General features: G+C 38.0%; 1 protein-coding gene across 2 annotated transcripts; it reads right to left on the minus strand.

Annotated features, from left to right (window-relative positions):
- Nucleotides 1–1,770: 1,770 nt before the first annotated feature.
- On the minus strand, nucleotides 1,771–22,434 carry LOC121383441. Of its 2 annotated transcripts, none has more exons than XM_041513477.1 (2): nucleotides 22,195–22,434; nucleotides 1,771–3,789 (listed from the first exon to the last, which is right to left on the minus strand). In XM_041513477.1, the coding sequence occupies exon 2, from the start codon at nucleotides 3,787–3,789 to the stop codon at nucleotides 2,944–2,946; it is 846 nt and encodes a 281-aa protein (XP_041369411.1). In that variant the 5' UTR covers nucleotides 22,195–22,434; the 3' UTR covers nucleotides 1,771–2,943. The 2 variants fall into 2 exon arrangements, with proteins under 2 accessions (XP_041369411.1, XP_041369410.1); XM_041513476.1 differs by lacking the exon at nucleotides 22,195–22,434 and adding an exon at nucleotides 19,875–20,033.
- Between the last annotated feature and the right edge of the window lie 594 nt (nucleotides 22,435–23,028).

A 23,028-nucleotide genomic window follows, 5' to 3' on the forward strand; every position in this document is an offset into this window, starting at 1 on the left:
GAACAGAGGGCAGGCTTCACATGCTGTATTACTACTAGTAGGTAACTAATACAGAGACCCTGCACTTAATTCCATTCAGCTCCAAAATACAAATCACTATTATAAAATAGTTTTATTTTTAAAAAGCGTGAGATTGTAGTAGCGTTGCGTGAGAGCGTTATCTTTCTTACAAATGTTGACAGTTATGCAAAGGCCATGGTATGTGCGGTTCTGTCTGTGGAAAAGTGCATATAAAATATCCCTTGCTGCTAATCGAAAAATGTAGCGGGTTTCCTCTGATCACTTAAAGAGTCCGAATTACCAAATGTTTGACCTCCAATAGCCGATGTTAATTAATCAATGTGCTCTAGTGGTGTCGTTAAATAAAACGTTTTACAAATGTGCTGAAGTGTTGTTAAACCAATACTACTTGCCTATCTTTTCCGAGATATTTCAGATAAACTCTTATTATTTTATAAGTGGGGCGAACCACGAGTCTGAGTTCTGTATGTCAGTGTGTGTATAATATACCTTTCAGACTGACCATGGCTCGAAATTCCTTCCTGACATTCTGTCCAGCAAGCTACAAACTCTGCCGTACTAAATCCAAACTTTCCAGATCAAACATGATCATACATTATAAAGGCAAAATAATTGCCGGTCCAACGGGACGGTACACAACAAGGTCTCCCAGCCCGAAGTGACGTTGACCGGTAAAAATTGGTCGGGTCGGCAGTATTTCGACCTAATTTTGACTAGAATGATTTGACAGTTGAGGATCAATATTATAGAAAATTACTAGGAGTCGATTTCACACTTGAAAATATTAATAATGGAAAGATCAGAATGCAAGAACTAAAACAAATGATGTTTCATGAATGACCGGTCTTTTAACATCGATTATTTAGACGGCTTGATTCGCTATCGTGTCCCTCGCCCCCACCCCCTCCCCCAGTTAAAACCATATTAACCAGTCACCCAAGAAAATATAAAAAGTGGCTTATGACTTAGTACAGGTCAAATTGTACGAGATATATCTGAATAGTGGTTTTACTGGAGTATTTAAGTCTAGATGTTTGAATACTGGGGGTTTTGGATACTTAGTCAAGATATTTGAAAGTGGTTTCACCGTATTGAAGTCATGATGTTTTACTGGAATACTGGTCTAGATGTTTGAACAGTGGTTTTACTGAAACACTGAATTCTAGATGTATGAAAATGATTTCACTGGAATACTAAACAATGGATGCTTAAAAATGGTTTTACTGGAATACTTAAGTTTGGATATTTGAATTGTGGTTTAACTGGAATACTAAAGTCTAGAAGTTTGAAAAGTGGTTTTGTCGGAATAGTGAAGTCTAGATGTTTGAATAGTGGTTTTACTGGAATGATGAAGTCAAGATGTTTGAATACTAGTTTTACTGGAATACTGAAGTCTAGATGTTTGAAAGCGGTTTTACTGGAATAATGAAGTGTAGATGTTTGAATAGTGGTTTACAGGAATACTGAAGTGTAGATGTTTGAATAGTGGTTTTACAGGAATACTGAAGTGTAGATGTTTGAATAGTGGTTTTACAGGAATACTGAAGTGTAGATGTTTGAATAGTGGTTTTACAGGAATACTGAAGTGTAGTTGTTTGAAAGTGGTTTTACAGGAATACTGAAGTGTAGATGTTTAAATAGTGGTTTTACAGGAATACTGAAGTGTAGATGTTTTAATAGTGGTTTTACAGGAATACTGAAGTGTAGATGTTTTAATAGTGGTTTTACGGAAATAATGTGGTACAACCATTAACCTTTCAATAATTTATGTATAATAAATATGCAAAATGAATTAATCAAATGTATTTCCCCATTTCTACCAATCATGGTGAATCTGTATCTGTTAATGTGAATAATAATCATACATTAATGTTTAATGATGAGGTAACCGTACTTGCTCTGTTAAAATTCAACATATTTTTTTTTTTATAACAAAACAAAACAAAAACAATTTTAACTACATGAATGAAAGTTCTCTTGACCAGACAAAAGAGATTGTGTTAGAAATGGCGATCACTGACAAGTCGGAAATGCTTTCAAAACAGTGTACACAAGCAACCGTTGGACGTGTGTTGGCAATGTACAGCAAGCACTTAGTGGCGTTACGAAACTCTCGCCAATTGTATCGTGTCCAGGAGTAGATCGCTCGCGGACGATTTGACTCGTTTTCCATCATATCCTTCCCCATCACTCTGATTTAACTGTAGGCGCAAACACTATTCGAATAATACTCGTCGTGCACTCAGCCTTCTGGACAACTTGCCTCTGGTTTCACCCCCCCCCCCCCCCCCCCCCACACACACAACAATAACTCATTGTGAAAGGGAGAGAAGCAGTAATATTTATGGCAAGCGCTTTCGACGTCACGTTTGCACTGAACAGGTTACAACTATCCACGATTAACATAGTACTGCAACACCGTAACAAGTTAACGACTTGCCTAAGCCATGTATTGAAGGACCCATTACCTGGATGGCAATGTCAAAGCTTGTGCCCATGTCAGATGTGCCCGAACCATATTAGGAGAGAGAGAGCCTCATCCATCGATAAAATTCGACTGCAGTGGATTCGCTGGCATACTTTCTTATTGTAACAGTAGGCTTGTTGACACGTTCTACGCTGGGTGGGAGCCCAATATAGCACTGTCGCACTCTTTTTAACACTGTTTATAACAACACCCACTCTACAGCCAGCGGGTTCTGGTGAACACTTTATAAGAACGAAAGGAGCCCAGTATCACTGTTAAATCTATGTCTCTAAAACACTGATACGTTTTAACATCCACGTACTGTTGGCAGCCATAAATGACGAGACAAATTTTTGCTTTCGACGGGCAACTTTTTTTTTTTTTTTTTTTACCAATAGAGGCGCTCTTGAAACATTTATTTTGTGGGCGTTTCCTTTATTATTAGTAGTAGTAGTTTAAAGAGGAGGGAGCTCAATGTGACTCCTAGATTTGAGCCGGTCTGCCCTGGTGATCTTCAGTCCCTGCAGCCACCGTTCGCATTTATCATGACTCTCCTCATCCGTCGGGTGATGGTAATGCTGGTTGTTGCTTATCCGTGAATAATCGTCCCCGGGGTCGCTGAAGCGATCCGCGTCGTTAATAACCGGGGGCTGTCTACTAAAGCACTTAATATTTCTTTCATTGAAGTCCTCGAACTTGAGCAAATTATTCTCGTCTCTTAGCGGCGTCTGCAGCGAGACTCCTGAATACGACTGCCCGTCCTGGCCGGTGCTCTCCCCTGATGAAGACGTCCTGTGAAAGGACGGGTAGTCTTTCCTGCCACTGCCGCCGCGGCGGGAGAAGAGAGGGGTTGATCCCGGAGACGCGCGACTCGTGTCTCTGAAGGAAGAAGGCTGGCTGCGCTTGCTGCCGGGAGTCGAGGGAGGAGTGGGCGTGCCGGACCTCAGCTCGCCGTTCTCGTCCCGCAGCAGACGGCGACCGGCCACGGAGGATGAGGCGTCGTGGTTGGCAGACGACACCCTCACGTTGATGTCGCAATCGAGGATGATCTCACACATGGGGGACACCTCCTCCTGCGGCGGGATAAGCTGCGGACACGACCTGTACCTGGACAGGGAGCAAGTTGAAGGTCGTCTGGCGCTCCTGGTGCCGTCGTTCAAAAGGTCCTCGTCCTCTTCCGGGTCGAGCAGCTCGAGGCGGAGGGAGGACTTGCGGCGTCCGGTGAGCGGCACGTTGCTGCTGAGGGTGTGCATCGTCTCGCACGGGTGCAGCTCGTCCGGTGCTTTCTTAAGTGTCTCCATCTGCAAAAAGGGAAACACGAATCAAAATAATCCATTTTCACACAAAAATTCAAAACAAGAAAAATGTCTGGCAGAAAAATTCGATGTTTAAGGTCACACCTGCATTATATTGCACAATATATTGGCTGTTGGGTTTTGAAAGAAGGTAAAATGATAAACAACGGATAAGTAAGATCAACAACATAAAACATTATAAAATTACCAATAAAACAGTGACATAGCCATAAAAGACCCAGTTGCACATATCATTATAAATTAATATACCAACCAACCCCCTCCCTCCCACAAAAAAAAAAAAAAACCCAACAAAAAACCCAACAAACAAAACAAAACAAAACAACCAACCAAGCAACAACAAAAAAGCACCTCACAAACAACATAAAAACAAAGAGACAAAAAACAAACAAACATGGACAGACATAAAAACGATGTATGGAGCAGTAGTAAACAAAACTGATTAAAGTACACCACCAAACAACAACAGCAGGGCTCGAAATAGGAAGTATAAATGTGGCCTGCTGTTATGTTTTAATAGTAGCCAAAGGAAATAATATGTCGTGCTAAGAAACAAATATGTCCTGCTACAAGTATGACTGAGAGATCGAGGGTTCGGGAGAGTGTGTGGAAAATTAGAACCTCGATCTAAGATAGATTTTAGTGCATTATGGAATTAAACTATTACAGAATTACGAGATACGTAACGAATGAAAAATGACCTGCGGTTGTTTTGTAGAACTTCTATTTCACCTGCTAGGTATATAAAAAAAGAGACTAATTTCCGCTTTTCGCAGGCCGCTATTCCGAGCATCATTTATCACAGACTAATGAAAAATATACGTAGACTTTTTTTTTTTTTTTAAATAATCGAGAATGTGTGCTGCATACGCCACTGTCACGGAGAACCTTGATAACGCTACCACCATTGCATCAACGAGGAGCAGTCAATACACGAAAGATGTAACCGTGAGTCACTATAAATAGGATGACCATATAACCGATGACTGAAAGATGACATTTATCCCCAGGGAGTAAGAAAATTGAAGAGAATAGCGATCTTCTGGACGGTCGTAAAAATTGCGTATGTTTAATATTAACATAATTCTTGCCTACACTCCCAGTCCGACCAGCTTCGTTATCGTGTTTCATATAAAATATTACAAAATTCCATTTCACACGTCTGAACAGTCTGCCCTTATGACCCCCCCCCCCCCCCCCCAACAATCTTTTTAGTTTAGAAATGCCTTTTTTTTGGTCTAGCTGAGAAAAAACATAACATTACTATACCCTGATTCTCTTTACTGTCCTCTAATTATTCTAGACTAGGTTAACTCCTAATTATTCTAGACTAGGTTAACTCCTAATTATTATAGACTAGGTTAACTCCTAATTATTATAGACTAGGTTAACTCCTAATTATTCTACACTAGGTATTTTAAAATGTGTTTTACAATAAATGAAAAGGTACATGTTAATTATAATAGGCTAGTTAACACCTAGTTATTCTAGACTCTTAATCATTCTTTTCTCGCTCCAGCCAGTGCACTACGACTGGTACATCAAAGGCTGTGGTATGTGCTATCCTGTCTATGGGATGTGTTGAGAACATCGTTAAATACATTTTTTATTCCTTCTTAATCATTCTTTTTCGTGCTGGGGTGTCGTTAAACATTCATTCATTCATTCTTAATTATTCTAAAATGTGTTTGTCAATACATTTATAGGTAACTGCTAATTATAATAGGTTGTGTAACTACTAATTATTATAGACTAGTTAACTCCTAATCCATCTAAAATGTGTTTGACAATAAATATTTATAGGTAACTGCTAATTATTATAGGCTGGGTAACTCCTAATTATTTTAGGACAGGTAACTCCTAACTATATTACGAAGGAAGGAAATGTTTTATTTAACGACCCACTCAACACATTTTATCTACGGTTATATGGCGTCAGACATATGGTTAAGGACCACACAGATATTGAAGGAGGAAACCCGCTGTTGCCACTTCATGGGCTACTCGTTTCGATTGGCAGCAAGGAATCTTTTATATGCACCATCCCATAGACAGGATAGCACATCTAACTATATAGGCTAGCTAACTCTTAATTATTTTAAGCTAGATAACTTATAATTATTTCAGGCGAGGTAACACCTATGTATTATAATGTATTATAGGCTAGATAACTTCTATTTATTCTAGGCTAGATAACTCCTAATTATTCTAGGCTAGTTAACTTCTAAATAAAATCTAGGCTAGGCAACTCTAATTATTCAAGGCTTCCCGTGTCTACCACGCGTTTTTCCCGCTGTGTGAAGCTTCACTAATTACTGTATCAAAATGAATCAAATAGGCATAACCAATGCGGATATGACATAAGTGTGAAACAGCTTTATCCTGGCCGTGATCTGACTGTCGGAAGACTGACTGCCTCTCTCACAAGAACAGCTTTAGCTTTCACCTTATATTGGATCCTCCCAAGGAAAACAACACGCAAATAATAACGAAATGGATAGCGAGCACGACGAAACGTGCTGCAAATGCAATCTCCACACATTCGCGGTGTTTGGCTTTGAAAAAAAGAACATTCTGTTAAATAATTGCATAAGCGCGGGCCACGAATAGAACTCGTAGGCGTGAAGACGTTATAACGTAATCGTTAATCAGAGCCAGATCAGGTTGTATCGTAATAGCTGGAAACGTGTTTATCAATAACAGACGTGCTGTGAGTCAAACGCTCATACCAGGACAGTACATAGTGGGGGTGGGATGCACTAGCGTAGCCAGATTTTACATTGGGGTAAAAACCCACTATTGGGGTGGGGGCGGAAGAGGGGGGGGGGGGCAACTAACACTATGTATGTATGATTTTATAAAATTTAATACAGTAAAAAAAAAGATCTAATGGGGGGAGGGGGGCTACGCCACTGGTGTGATGCGAATTTATATTGCAACTGCACGTGGAATGAAGAAATATAACAGTTTTCCACGAGACGAGTCTTCAGCAGCAAGTAAACTTAAGTTTTTGGAAGATTACTCATAACGAATCGAAACGGTCTTCCCGGGCCGCTCAACAAAAAAAAAAAAAAAAAAGAGAGAGAGAGAGAGAGAAAAAAGAATATACCGGAAGTAAAACGTGTCATATGAGACCATAGGAAAATACGGGTTACGGCCCGCCTATGACGTGTATGATGCGGCCCGTTTGCAACGTATTATGATTAGTTGATTAATAAGAAATGACACTGCATGCATTTATTCCCAGATGAAACAACCCTGACCCTAACCCTGACAACAAACACTGTCACTTTGTACCACCAATGGCGGGGCTGGCGGAATAATAAGTACTTTATGAAATCCAACTTTAAACCAGTCATAAGCCATCTGGTATAGTGCTACTTATACCACGCAGATACATCCTCCATATCGTGTCGTATCACATTTGTACGGCTCGACAGAAAGCGATGGCTAATCTTAGTGTCCATAGAGCGGCCGAATCTAATCGATCACAGGATGGCCAGTGTACTTCAAGCCTTGACCATTACCGATATAATTGGGAACACACGTCGATTTAACTTATTGAGATGAGAAATTGTTCGTCTGTGCGTGTACGGCATTTCGAAAACATTTATGATTGGGGTCAACGTGCAGGCGAAAAGAGTTATGATTATTATAGTATGATGATAGTTAATGATTATAGCAACAAGCGACACATATATATATATCTGTGTGTGTGTGTGTGTGTGTCGTGGTATATGTGTCTTTCTTTTTAACATTTACATTCTTTAAACAAAATCATTACAACATTTAAAAGTATTTGCTTGTATTTAAAATAGATTAAAAGAATATTTAAATAAATAAGATTAAAAGGATATTTAAATAAATATATTCAAATGATATTCAAATAAAGTCGATAGGGATTAGGCGCGACTTTTCAAGTATTTATTTTTGTTCTAAATGAGTGAATTTTGCATCCGGTGATGACATATTATTCCTTTACTATACATGTCTAAAAGTCTCCAACATTCTCGGACTCAATTTCCATAAATTATAAGCGATCTAATCAATGTACGTTTAGTGAACTAAAGGGCCGTAATAGAAATATGTCCAGTCACAGAAATCAACAGACATGGCAGTATCTTGCCTATTACAACAAACATTCTGAGAGTACTGCTAAAGCAATACAATCAAGTCCCCTACCGGGCCCCAACACATTTTCGTATCTCCTAAATCCCAGCGGTAAAGCGCACGACTGATGCGCGGTCAGTCTAGGATCGATCCCTGTCGGTGGGCCCATTGGGCTATTTCTCGTTCCAATCAGTGCTGGTATATCAAAGGCCGTGGTATGTGCTATCCTGTATGTGGGATGGTGCATATAAAAGATTCCTTGCTAGTAATGGAAACATGTAGCAGGTTTCCTATCTATGACTGTGTCAAAATAACCGTATGTTTGACATCCAATAGCCGATGATTTATAAATCAATGTGCTCTAGTGGTGTCGTTAAACAAAACAAACTTTTTTATCTCCTAAATCGCCATGAAAGTTAAACTCTATCTGTGACAGTACATGATAATGCTACATGCAAAATTTTAGCTCAGTATCTCAAGGCATTGTGAAAAACAAAACAGTAAAAAGCAAACGGAAAACACATTTTCTTATCTCCTAAGTTCAAGGGAAATAACTCTTTCAAAAATGGGTAAATCGCCATGAAAGTCAAACTTATCTGAAACAGTACATAATAAAGCTATACCCAAAGTTTTGGCTCAATTTATCAAGGTTTTATTTTTTTTAAAAGCATCCGGAAAACTATATGTGGGACAGGCGGACGGACGGACATACAGCCAGCCAGGCGGACATACAGCCAGCCAGAAAGATTATAGAGATTATTATACCAGCTTGAGTGTCGTACTGGTTTTACCATAAGAGTGTCCGGATTTTTGTATTGCCCGAGCGAGAACGGTGGTAATACATAAATCCTGACATTAGGTGTGTGTGTGTGGGGGGGGGGGGGGGGGGGGGGGGGGGGGGAGTGGTAGAAGAATATCAGTTATGATGAATTAAATTAGCAACTTCAGTCTAGTAAATTTTATTGCAACATTAAGTACCTTTAATATATTCATCTGATTTAAACCTGACAATACAGTGACCAAAATTCAGGTACATATATTTGAAATATTATAAACATTTGCCTGAAAATGTAACATCAGTGAGCGTGGATTGTCTATTTCTAAACTAAAAGGGCAATTTGTTTCGTATTTTTATACGGGAGGGGGAAGGGGAGGCAACTATATTGAGTTTTATAAATTGTTGTATAAATTTCATACGTATACTAATTTATACCACGCCTCAGATTTCGTATTTTAATTACTACTTCTTAATATTTATTATTTATAATAATATACGAACATCTTTATGTCAACCACGATCTTGTCAACATTAATTTTATCCTATGTACCATTTATAAATACAGTTCAGTGTAGAACGTCCATAATGTAATAAAACGCCATGTTCTGTTTTGTTTTGTTCAGGAAAATCATTAGCGTATCAAAGATACCGTGTCATTAACTCCAAGCGTGTATCATAGAAATACCATTTTATTGTCAAACATTTCGATTTACTTCAGTAGTTATGTGGGTGCTACTTAGAATACTTCCGTTACATCTTTGGATCGAAGAACTTGAATTTACTGGGGCGTTCCATGAAGTACACACGCACGCACAAACACACACGCACAAACACACACACAGGCAGAAAGACACACACAGAGACAGACACACACAGAGAGAGAGAGAGAGAGAGAGAGAGAGAGAGAGAGAGAGAGAGAGAGAGAGAGAGAGAGAGATACTATATGAATTAAGGTATCCAAACTAGTGAAATCACAAACTCAACTTTCAAATGTACATTTGCGTTAGCACCCCACCTTTCGATAACTATTAACAGAAAACAGTACACCATTAAAAGACTGGATGATCTGATGTAAGTTCAGCCAGCTCTTTGTCGCTAGTGCTACACTGGTTATGACACTACATTGTATTAACCCAATGAATGACCACGTCGGGAACCAGTCAAAAGAGTTTGCAAAAGTTTAACGAAAACGACTAGCTGAACGTAAGCCTGTTTAACTACGTTTCAGTACGAAAATATTTCCAGGTATGACAGAGTTAAGATGTTAGAAATAATAATAATAAGACAATTACAGATAAAAATAGCCAATCTAACATTTTAGCTGTTTGAAATGTTATTTATGTGCAATCGGCAGAAGTGAGAAAATAGCACTGCTGAAATGAAAGACTGTGTCTAGAAATACAGCAATAGTTCCATAATAACCGTCATTAAATACGAACCGCGATTTTCAATAATGGGTGCTTGGTTAAGCTCGCGTATTTAACCAATCGAATCGGCCCCTCCCTGTGACGTCCCAGTGTATGTAAGGCTTTTCGCCTATTACTGAACGCAAAGTCCTGTAGGAGCGCTCTCAAACAAACGAAACACGATGCAATAACAGACAAATCCCATGCATACTAAATATTCGTCACTGGTGGCGATGAGGCTGGATGCCGTTGATTACTATCGGAAAAGAAAACCCCTATTCCGCGGAAAGGCATGCACAGGTTCGGTACCGGATCAGAAATCAGCGTGTATTCGCTTTCACACTATTTACAAAGATATCCGTTGCTTTGCCGACTTTGAGCCATGCGCATTCCTCGAGTGTTCGAAGACGTTTTGAGTACGCTGCAGACGAAGAAACTGCAGGAACCGAGCGATTTCTATAACAGATCTTTATCGCATATCTATTACCTGCTCGTCCGACAAAAGAAAATTAACTGACAAGAGGATTTTTAAAACTGAATTGTTTTTTACTGAAACATTTTTCTGACACCCCTACTCATTGCATACGATAACCTAATCTAATTAAAATTAGCTCCACTGGTTAATTACTATTACTTGTGGATCTAACAGCACCCCGTTGGAGCTCATGTCCAGTTGACCTTTCATGCGACAAATCAAAACCTTACTTGCAAAATCATGCCAGTGATTTGAAAACATTCGGGATTATGCCGAGGGTATACGAAATGACATATAAAATTCGTTTCAAGACGAAAAAAAACCCCCAACCCCGTGATGGCATAGCCATAAAATCTGTTTATACTAGTATACAATCCAGTTTCTTACTGCACTTTCCCCCCTGTTTTTTAATGTTGAAATAGACTAAGAAGTTCGCCTATTGTATAAATAGTCTCGCCCGATATTTTTAGGATTTGTATGCTCCCAAATAACGCTATAAAAGGCGAAGTGTAAATTGTCGATATTTAAATTGTTATTTATAGATAAAATGTCACCTGGACATGGGAGTCCACGCAATGCTGTTAGATCTACTGCAAGACCAGTAGACTAATTTTAATCAGATTGACGATAACCTCAAGTTAAAACATAAAGTTCTTACCGATACTGGAATTAATGAAGTTAAGCTACTATGGGCTTGGTTAACTTGGAACACCAAGTGATGCTAACATTACCAGTTCTAAGTTTACTATGTCAATGGACATGGTATGTGTTATCCTGTGAAAAGATTATTTGTTGCTAAGACAGGTAGTGTGGCAGTTTTTAGCGATTTTCCTCACGCATACTAACCGATTAAACTGTTAACAACTGAGGTAGCTGCTGAGTGCCAACGACAGCATGCTGGAACCTTCTTTTGAAACCATGATCTCACCAACTACATTGGGTGCCAATAGTTCTTGCTTCGCGTCTGTCTGTCCAGCCATTCGTCTATCTATATGTCTGTTTCTCTCCCTGTCTATTTCTCCGTCTGTCTCTTCGGTAATGGTTGTCTCCATCTCCCCGTCTGTCTGTCCGTCTATATCTCTGTCTATGTCTGTTGTCAGTCAATATGTCTATTTGTCATCTCTCTCTCTCTCTCTCTCTCTCTCTCTCTCTCTCTCTCTCTCTCTCTCTCTCTCTCTCCATCCATCTTAACCGGACGCCATATAACCGTAGTTAAAATGCGTTGAATTCGTCGTTAAATAAACCATAATTCCTTTCTTAACGGTTATTCTATCTTTCCCATCTGTTCGTTCACCTATTTCATTGTCTATCGTCCTTTCTATCTGCTCTCCCCCCCCCCCCCCCCTCCCCTCTCTGTCCCTTTCCCTCCTTCCCTTCTCTGCCCTCTCTCTCTCTCTCTCTCTCTCTCTCTCTCTCTCTCTCTCTCTCTCTCTCCCCCATTAATATTATTTTGAATATATAAATAAATAAAATGAGACGAGCAGGTTTTCCAGTTGTTGACAACTAGAGAACAATGCTATTCATAGCAGGTACACATCACTGTTCAAAGAGAATGACAATTAACCATTTAACATCAGTGTAGTGGTCTTACTGAACATTTATTTACTTTATTGCTGTCGAATCTTCTTGCGAAGGAATGACTTAGGAAAGAACTATATCGTCGCGGTACTTATTGATTTTGTTAGGTCTACTGTATATTAAAAGCATTTAATTATTTCAAAATAAATATCACAACAAAGCGTCTAATTACTCCTTCATCGTGGAAATTATTTCTAAAAGTCAACATTGTTGTAATCGCACACATGTCCGCAAGTGACCAGTGACCTTTTGTTGACAAAGATCAACAACTCTGTGCAATCGCAGTATCGATTATTTTCAAGTATGGAGATATGTTAACGACATGACATGAAAAAATGTATTATGTACCAAAAATATAACATATCCAAGGGCAGACTGTTCGTGAACATTGAAGAGGTTGACATAACTAAATAATATATGATCCACGTTTAGCAAGACAAGGAATCGTCTGTACAGTCTATGCGCCAAAGGGGTCGGTCGATACAAATGGGGGACGAATGCTCAGAGTGATTTTTGTCAAGGCCTACATCTCTAGGGATGGAAAATTTATTATAGCATTGCAGGACTCACAACTTTGTGTGTATCTACCCGTTTTGTGACACCCCACCCCCCCCCCCCCCCCCCCCCCCCCCCCCCCCCCCCCCCCCCCCATTTTCACAACAGATATAATTTACCGAATTGCTAAAGGGTGACTGTATTAAAAGGATTTAGGAATACCAAACTTAGAGGATTTGGAGTTAATGGATAAGAGAATTCAGATATGTTTTCAAAATTGAAATCCTTTGAGGAACACTTTTTCTATTACGTTACAAAATACAATTCAGTTTTATTTTTCAGTAGAAATTTTACATAAAGTTTAGGCTCAGCACCTCAAATATTCTTTTTCATGGATCTTATTGCAAGAGACGCTTATTTTGACATCTAGTTAATATTTACATCTTATAATAATATATAACGTTTTCATGGAAGTGTTACTTTAAAGGCATATTGTCACAGACCACTGACCTATTTAATGGTCTAACAAAGTATTACCTGAACAAAAATAATTTTATTTGTCCCTAAATATACTTTATTCAACCATCTTCATAACCACCATACTTCATTTATTAATGACATTTTGTAAAAATAATTGAATTATGGCAATGATCCATAATTCAAAAACTAAAATTGCCGAGAAGGGATGACATGGTTCAGTTAAGGTGATACGATAGCTAGATTTGGTTTCCAACAAGTAATGTAATTTTGATTTATTATCCATTTTTAGAGAAATAAGGTCCTTAAATCCGTGACAGTATGCCTTTAAAAGTGCACCGAAAACCACGTGTATTACTCGCCGGCATCCCACATAGTTTGGATATCGATCTAAGGACTTCTGATTGGTTGCTCCATAGTTTCGGAGATATGTTCCTCCGTAAACATTTGAAAACTATTGTCCGAACCAAATTGTTAACAACTCCAAAGTTTGTCCAGACACAAATCTTGAAAAAACCATTACAATGACACAGATTCCACATACCAGATGCTAACCATGTTATCTGTATCGACTTCGCTGAGAGCGCATAGGGAAAAAAGCATGTAATTTTGTATCAGCTGCCATTTTGACTTTTTATGGAATATTCTTCAAGAGGCATAACATGTTATGATATAAAAGCAAACGTGATGACGTCATATTATTATTTTTTTTATTTTATTATTATTATTATTTTAATGATACCACTAGAGATCATCGATTTCATATTAATTGTGTCACATACTTTGGAGGCTTTCGCCCCTTTTGAAGAGTATTCCATAAACAAACAACATGGCAGACGGCAGAAAACTGCATGTATTTTTCCCTATGCAATCTCAGCAAAGACAATATCGGCGACATCGTTGCAGTCTCGTGTGTGGAATCTGTATATTATTAGTGGGTTTTTTTGCGATTTGTGTCTGGACAAACTTTGGAGGAAATCTAACGGCAATTAAAGGTAGGAGAGTAATTTTTTGTAGTTGTTAACAATTTGGTTCGGACAACAGATGTCCTGAAATGCAATTTCCTGCTTTCTACAAGTAAATGCATCTCTGCCGTAAGATTTACTAACAATAATATTTTTGATTCAGAATTATTGGCCAGGGCCCCGTTCCACAAAGCGATCTTAGCCCTAAGATCACCATAACTGCATAGATAACATATGCGTTTACGGTGATCTTAGCGCTAAGATCCGTTCATAGAACGGGGCCCTGGACCGTAGAACAGCTGAGACCACACTGATTTTCTTTTGGGGAATCAACTCTTCTCGCTGTGATGTGATGTGTGTGTGTGTGTGTGTGTGTGTGTGTGTGTGTGTGTGTGTGTGTGTTTGTGTATGTTGTGTGTGTACACGCGTATGTGTATTGAGTGTGCACGTTTAGGCTTAGAGCGTACTAAGGTCGACGACATTCACTTTTCGTACCCTTCTTTTTGGATTCGTACACAATAAATAAAACATCCAACGGTAATTTTTTAATGATAAATCTGACAAAGGTACTTTTTATTTCTTTTATCTTTTAAAACTTAAAATTAATATTGTGTCCAGAATTATGAAAAATAAATACAAATACCGACCTGTAAACAGCGTTGTCTGCTTGTTAGGGGTCAAGGTTAGTAGACCAGTTTTTATTTTAATGTGACGAAGGATTGTAATAATTTTGAATTTAAATGACGTCAGTATTCCAATGACGTCATTTTGCATCTCCTTACAATAATACACTGGGTACATAACGTTTCCGTTTTAAGAATGCTGGAAAAATTCCAGTGCAAAATTGCTATTCATTTTTTGAACATTACTAAAGGCCACCGCAGACCTTTGCAACAAGGTGCAATTTTTGTTGCATGCAACAAAAATCGTACGTCGTTGCATCGTGTGCACTGGCCCGCGATGCAATTTTTGTTGCATGTAATTGCATCTAATTGCACGCTGTCGCAAACGTGTGCGCCTTCCATGCAACAAAACGTTGACGTAATCGTGTGCACTGGCCCGCGATGCAATTTTTGTTGCATGTAATTGCATCTAATTGCACGCTGTCGCAAACGTGTGCGCCTTCCATGCAACAAAACGTTGACGTAATAATTTAAACTGCCAATGAACGGATAGATAGTAATCAAATGACTCAAAATGGCAGCCTCCTGCAGCATGTTGTCTACAGAAAAAGAGGATGAATTAGTGTTGATATGGCAGACCATGCAGGGCTCGAAATGCAGTGTTAGTACATGCACCGGTGCATGCTGATTTTTGCGTGTGCATGTAACTTTTAAAACTGGGTGCACGCGGTGCATGCTAATATTTTTCAAGTACTGTGTATTGCGTAAACAAATTGATAACTTGCTTTATACAAAACACAAATATTCGTACGTTTTTGTAGATTTCTATAAGGCGTTTACGTTGGGTGAAATTTTCATATTTGATCAAGAATCAGTAATAAACGCAGTTGTATAACGTTCCGGTACTGTTAATAAATAAATATAGGTATTGCCGAATAATTCCGAATAGCTTCATATAAAAAAAAAAACGAAGTTGCCTTATTTTTGGTGCATGCAGAATTTTAATGGTGCATGTAACTTTTTTTTCAGCATGCACCTGGTGCATGTAGATTTTTGTTTTTATTTCTAGCCCTGCCATGTCTTTTTGACACAACATCCCCTGAATATAGCAATAGGGCTAAAAGGGAGATGTGTCTTGCAGAGATGGAATCTGCGCTTGGAATATCAGGTATGTTTATACAGGTTTTCTACATAAATTGTGTGGTTATATCCTAAAGTACCAAAAAGCGTGTGGGACGAATTCAGTACAACTTTACGTAAATTCAGTCTTCTACGTCATAACAAATATGTTGTAGAACATATCTCATGACCACCGTCGAAATAAATACGGGGGAAAACCGCCATTTTGACTGTCACGTGATCACTGCCAGACTAAAATTGATGGTTGTCGCATGTGTGTGCGGATCAGTGCAACGAGAAAAAAAGTTGCTTGCAATCATGCAATTTCAGTTGCATGCGACAAAGTTGCAAATGTCTGCGGTGGCCTTAATGCACCTGACTGTGGTTGAAGAAAATATTATGATTAAAAAATTGTACCTTTTACGAACTATGGATTTCAAGTGAAATCATGGTAAGATATTCTTCGGTATATTTAATTTTTATTGTGTACGAAGCCAAAACAAGCGTGCGAAAAGTGACTGCCGTCGACCTTGGTAAAAACGTAACCTAAAAGTTACACTAATCAGGTCATAAAAATCTTTGATTCCACTGCATACATGGAATGAATAGCCAAACTTCACACAGAAAATGTTTTAGTTTTGTTTTGTTTTCTTCGTTAGTTGCGCGTAAGCGTGTGTGTGCGAGCGCGAGTATGCACGGCAACGCCTTTTTTTCATACTATGAAATTCACTACAAGTTATTTATTTCTGAACCGATTGATTTGTAAATTGCACACAAAAGTAGTATTTATTTGTTATTTTCAAAACACTTTTACATTTCTTCTCATGTCAAACGAAACTGAAACTATTTACCAAAAAACCCAACAAAAACAACATTTGTTTTGGCTGCGTACACAATACATATTACATATCTTACCGTAATTATCAGTTCAAATAGATATTTCGTAAATATTACAATTACAAGGTTTTCTTGAGTCAAGTGTGTTTGTAATTTTCAAACAAAATATTGTCAATAACATTTTTGCAATGGAATTAATTGTCCAGCGTTCTAAAAACGAAAACGCCATGCACCAGGAAATGGAAACGTCATGCACCCAGTTTATTGTTATTTAAGGAAATGCAGTGACGTCATTGGTATATTGACGTCATTCAAATTCAAACTTAGCTATATTATTATAATAAGGTGCATTTTTTGTTGAACAACATGCATGTTTTAATTTTTTTTTAAATACCCACAAAAACTAAAAGATCGACGACAGTCACTTTTGGCACCCTTGCTTTTGGCTTCATTCACAATACATAGGCCATAGCATATCACCGTAATTTCAAATGAAATCCAAATTTCGTAAATGGTACAATTTTTTTATTACAAGATTTTCTACAAACACATCCAGGTTCATTAATAATGTTCAAAACAAAATTCCGGGGGTGGGCCTGCTGGGAAAATTATAATGCAAAATTGCTATTGCTACAATCAGCAAATAACATTGTTCACAGGTCGTATGTTTTTATTTTTCATAATTCTGGACAAAATATTAAGTTTAAATTTTAAAAGATGAAAGAAATAAAAAGTACCTTTTGTCAGATATATTATATTAAAATATTACTATTGGATATGTTTTATTTATTGTGTACGAAGCCAAAACGAGGGTACGAAAAGTGACTGTCGTCGACCGTAAACGTTTCGATCATCGAAAAAGAGTGCGTAATTAACAATATTTACTCCTGGTGCATGCTACAGTTTTTGACGAACGTGCGGTAATCTTTGCTACATAGAGGCCAGTTTAGTGCTCATTTGAAGCGTAGAAATACTCATAAAAAGGTAGCTATTTGAATAACAACTAACTGTTTATAAATATTGATATGTTTATGCACACCGAAACTGGTTGATCCATGATATTTATTGTGTACGAAAATAAAAAAGGGTGCGAAGAGTGACTGTCGTCGACCTTAAATGGCTTAATAACGTTTTATTTAAATCCACATTGAAAATTACTAATTTTGAGTTTTATTATTTTAAAAAATTTCTTCGTGAAAAGGGGCCATTCAAATATTGTCAACGTCCCTAACTGCGTTATGCTTCTATCTCCGTTCAGTTTATTTTCTCGTGCACGGATCGCTCAATCAACATCCGATTTGCTGTCTGCTTGTCGTTCATTTGTGAGGTTTTTCTTCACAATTCTAGACCATTTTCATTGACAATAAAGTTCAAACAAGTAAGTATCTAAAATCAATAATTTTACCAAGTCGTTTTGGTTTATTCCTTAAAATTACCGATATCGGGTCCACGTGACTCGTAGAAATTGACTTAAATAGAGAAAGCTGAATTTACATTCGGTGCGTGTCACCTGACCTCACACGTGCCAGATCAACAAGGCCAAATCATTAAAATGTTATGATTTTTAAGACCCCTGTTAAAATTCGTTTTCAATTATATTTGCAATGCAAAAGGTATGCTACATTTTTGTGCCTCTTCTGTAGTGAATAGTAGTTATAATACATTCATAACAATGGTAAATAATTTTGGGTGTATAAATTGTGTTAATTAAGAATCATATTTTACAAACTATTCACTGGTATGAACATAATGCCTATCAAGTGTTAGAAAAACGCAGACCAGACCAGAACGCTAGAAAAACTGAATTTTTCCTTATAAAATAAAAATAAACAGTGTTCGTCAACTGTGTATAGTTAAGAAACATATATTTGTTAATGTAGTGTCCTTAAAAATGGAAAATGACGGACTGAACATGCGCTTCTCTATACTTTTTGCAAACGTATGCGCCTGGACGCAGTTAGAAACATTGCATTTTTTCCTGTTTACTGGAGGGTGCTTCACTTTTGTTACACTAGAATGGATTTGTTTTACGTCCACATTGTTGATTTTTTACCTTAACTGATTGCTATCTATTTTTTTTTACATATTGTAGCTGAAAAATGTAGAATAGTACTTCCGTAAATATCTTATTCGTGTTTTTGTCGTTAGGTGAACGCAGTTTGGGACATCGATCGTACGTAACGCTCGAGGGGGTAGGCGAGTGTAAAGTCCGAACCAAATTGTTAACAACTACAATAAATTACTCTCCTACCTTTAATTACTCTTACATTTCCCCCAAATTTTGGCCAGACACAAGTTGTGAAAAAACCCATTACAGTGACACAGATTCCACATATGAGACTGTAACGATGTCGCCAGTATCGACTTCGCCGAGATAGCATAGGGCAAAATACATGAAGTTTTCTACTGTCTGCCATTTTTTTTTTTAATGGAATACTCTTCAAGAGGGGTGAAAGCCTCCAAAGTTTGTGTCATAATTAATATAAAATCAATGATCTCTAGCGGTATCATTAAATAAAAATTAAACAAATAATAATAAAATTAATATGACGTCATCACATTTGCTTTTATATCATAACATGTTATGGCTTTGTTAGATTAAGTCATATCCTTTCACCCCTCTTGGAGAATATTCCATAAAAAGTCAAAATGGCAGCCGGCACAAAATTACATACTTTTTGCCCTATGCGATCTCAGCGAAGTCGATATAGGTCACATGGTTATCATCTAGTATGTGGAATCTGTGTCATTGTAATTGGGTTTTTTCAAGATTTCTGTCTGGACAAAATGTGGGTAAAATCTAACGAAAAATAAAGGTAGGAGAGCAATTTTTCGTAGTTGTTAACATTTTGCTTCGGACTTTAGATCCAAGCGTTATGTAACGCACTTTAAAAATATTTTATTACTAAAATATTTTATTTAACGTAGGTAGTTATAGCTAGGCGTATCCTATATAAGAATTATAAATCGAGTTGAAATGCGTATCTGTGCTTTTCTAATTTCCAAATGGCGAAACAGTACGATAAAATTATAGATTCTATTACACCCATGACGTGTTTGTGAATGAGAGGAGAGGGGGGTCGTCTCCAAGCGTTACGTAATAATATTAAGTTTGTGTGTGTGTGTGTGTGTGTATGTATGGTCTAACGCTAATTTTGAACGGCCCCAAACTTGTATGATCTCTATAATAATGTTTATGTTGCTCACCTTTCAAACTCCAGACTTTATGAATAAAATCCTAAATCTCATAAATATATACCTGTGCCGCATTATCAATAGGCTATTCACAACAAACAACAATATAAAAATAAAAATAAACAACGAAACAAGAACGAAAATTGAGATTAGTGTCTGACGTCACGTGAAGGCGATGACACAACTCAATGACGTCATAAGATTGCGGGGAGTTCGCAAGTCAAATCTGAATAACAAAACCATTACCCACGATCGATACAGATCTTATTCCGGCACAATGCAGTCGAATAGGCATTTGACAAAATAGTAGTTGAATCACTATATTGTGCCCTGAGGACAGCCACTCCCAGGGAGATTCTTTACTGGACAATAATCCTTACATCACAAAGAGGACTGCCACTTCCAGACTATAGTCCTTCCCACATGGAACGCCTTGTATTTCATACTATGGCATTTACTACAAGTTATTTATTTCTGAGGCGATTATTTTCTAAACTGCACACAAAAGGTTTTTTTTTTGTTTTTTTTGTTTTGGGGTTGGGTTTTTTGGGGGGTGGGGGTGGGGGGGGGGGGGGGGTTGTTATTTGGTTTTTTTATTTCCAGAACACTTTTGCTTTTCTTCTTAGGCTACGTCAAACCAAACTGAAGTTATTTACAAAAAATATTTTTGTAGGAGGATGGGACGGACTATAGTTTACTAAATCAAAACTAGCATAGGACCGAGCTCATTGCAATAAATATAGCTGTGATGACATGTTCCCACGAATCACTGTCGAAACAGTGATGATATAAGGTATTGGAGAAAGATGAGCATATCCTGCCCCACCGGCAAGTCATATTCCATACTGACTCCTGCCATTCAACATACGTCACAGAGCTTGGTCTAAAACGCGGGTTAAAGCTAGCAGTTTGAAAGAGTAACTCGTCAACTGCTATAATTACAGCTAGACTTTCCATAAACAACATTCTTTGTGATCATGTTCATCGGATTCACACATATATATACACTGGACGTGTTCATTAGTTCAATACAATCCATATACTACATACATAGTATGCAAAACACAGTGGATAAACTAATTGGATATATCCATCCATACAAATCAGTTTGTGGATATACACATTGAAAATCACATTCACACAACACACTGTCGGCATGCTTATCAGATTTGTACATACATATACAACACAATGTGGATATGTTCGTGGGATCCGTCAATCCATATACAAATGCACAGTTTATATTCATATATGAGATACATCCATGTACAAAGCACAGTGTATTATACAATGTATTTAACAGATGGCCAGTGACAGTCGACCTCTTATAATTACCGCTGCGTGAATATTGTTTGGAACCAGACGTCAAACGCGATTATTTATAAATATATTATACTTTTCAAATAATTATTATTAAATGAAGAAGAAGAAGAAAAAAAAAAATCCAGGACTTTTCACGAGGTTAATTAAAAAAAATTCAGGAGTTTTAAGCACTTTCCAGGATGAAAATAAAAGTTAAACACTTTAAAAGGATTTCCCAGGATGCGTGCGAACCCTGGTATATGCTTATGAGATACATCCACAGAGAACGCACAATGTATATTCTTATGAGATCCATCCATATACAACGCACCCTGTATGTTTACCACATACATCCATATATAACGCACAATGCACATGCTTATGAGATATATCCGAACACAAAGCACAGTGTATATACTTATGAGATACATCCATATACAACGCAGAGTACACACTTAAAATATACATCCATATATAACATACTTGATAGAATAATTTATTGCTCGATGGATATATACATATGTCACGCACTGTGTTTATGGTTATGAGATATATTCATATAGAACACACTTGGTATAATTCCTCGATGGATACATCCATGTAGATATGTTCAAAGTGCAAGAAAGAAAAATACATGTAATAACAATTGTCAGATTAACTAAAGTGAAGTAAAACCAATGCCAATGCCAAAAAAATTTGTTGTGCCCATCTAATGGTTCGGGAACCCCCCCCCCCCCCCCCCCCCCGGACCTGCCGCTGGCATGCACAGTGGCTTGATTCAGTGCAACAAAGTAAAACCATACAAGAAATACGTTTTTTTTATATTTTTTTATAACAAACCACTAAAAAAAATGAAGCCCGTCAAATCAGAGTTTGTAAAGTTGCCTGTTTCTTTCCTTTGTTCACAAGAACAGCTAAAGTGGACCCCCATTATCTTTCTTTCCCCAGTCCTAGTCCTACATCTAGAACAGGCCTACTAAATAACACAATTTATCTCATTTACACACATTCACTATATAGTACGCCTTACCTTTAGAAACAAGTTTTACTCAATGGCCCATTGTGATCGAACATTTAAATCAGGAAACATCTCAAATACGTTCCAGAACAATTAGCCCAGCCGTGTCATCATCATCAGCAGCAGCCGAGACTGAAGAAGAAAACTTGGATGATGACACATCAGAGATCGAGACTAACGGCGGGGGAACCGCGCGACACGTGCCGCCACATCCCAGAAGGTCGAGGAGCAGAAGAAACACATCTCCCGCGATTGGCTTTAATGTGCGAAATGACACGCGCGGCGCTATTGATTCAATGGAGGCGCTCGCCGTCCGTCGTTTAGGCGGCCAACGTTCAAGTCCTGCTTGTAGGGTTTTCGGGACCAAGAGCGCAGCCAGTCTTGCCTTTTACTTTGTCGATTGATTGGGTCACGTCGTGCCTTCAGAAGCTCACATCGAAAGATGAAAAAGCCAAGAAAGAACTCGCACTGCTCCGTGATTTATCTGTAACACAAACATCGCGCAGACCTAACGTTATTAAAGCGAACTGTATACACTGATATGACGTGCACAGATATCGGATCCGTAGATACCTTTCATCGGCTAAGACATTTGTGCGTCATGTTGTTAAGTCAACAAAAAAGAAAAAAGAAAAAGGAAAACGCGGACACGTGTAACCAATGCTGTGTGTTGGCACCAGACTGAGTTTTTGCATGCTATGGTTTTATACCTTTTGTATCTCCGACTAACAACATTGGCAAATCAATATTACGCGTGGAGAAAATACAAAACAAAAAATCCACACCTTTGCAAACATCACTAACACCTCACCCATGGGTACTGCTCTGCCTGTCAATTTGGCACCA

This window comes from Gigantopelta aegis, chromosome 10 (genome assembly GCF_016097555.1).
Source record: "Gigantopelta aegis isolate Gae_Host chromosome 10, Gae_host_genome, whole genome shotgun sequence".
Taxonomy (NCBI): Eukaryota; Metazoa; Mollusca; class Gastropoda; order Neomphalida; family Peltospiridae; genus Gigantopelta; species Gigantopelta aegis.

Coding starts and splice junctions, on each gene's coding strand:
- LOC121383441 (XM_041513477.1), bottom strand. CDS start 3,789: ATGGAGACACTTAAGAAAGCACCGGACGAGCTGCACCCGTGCGAGACG.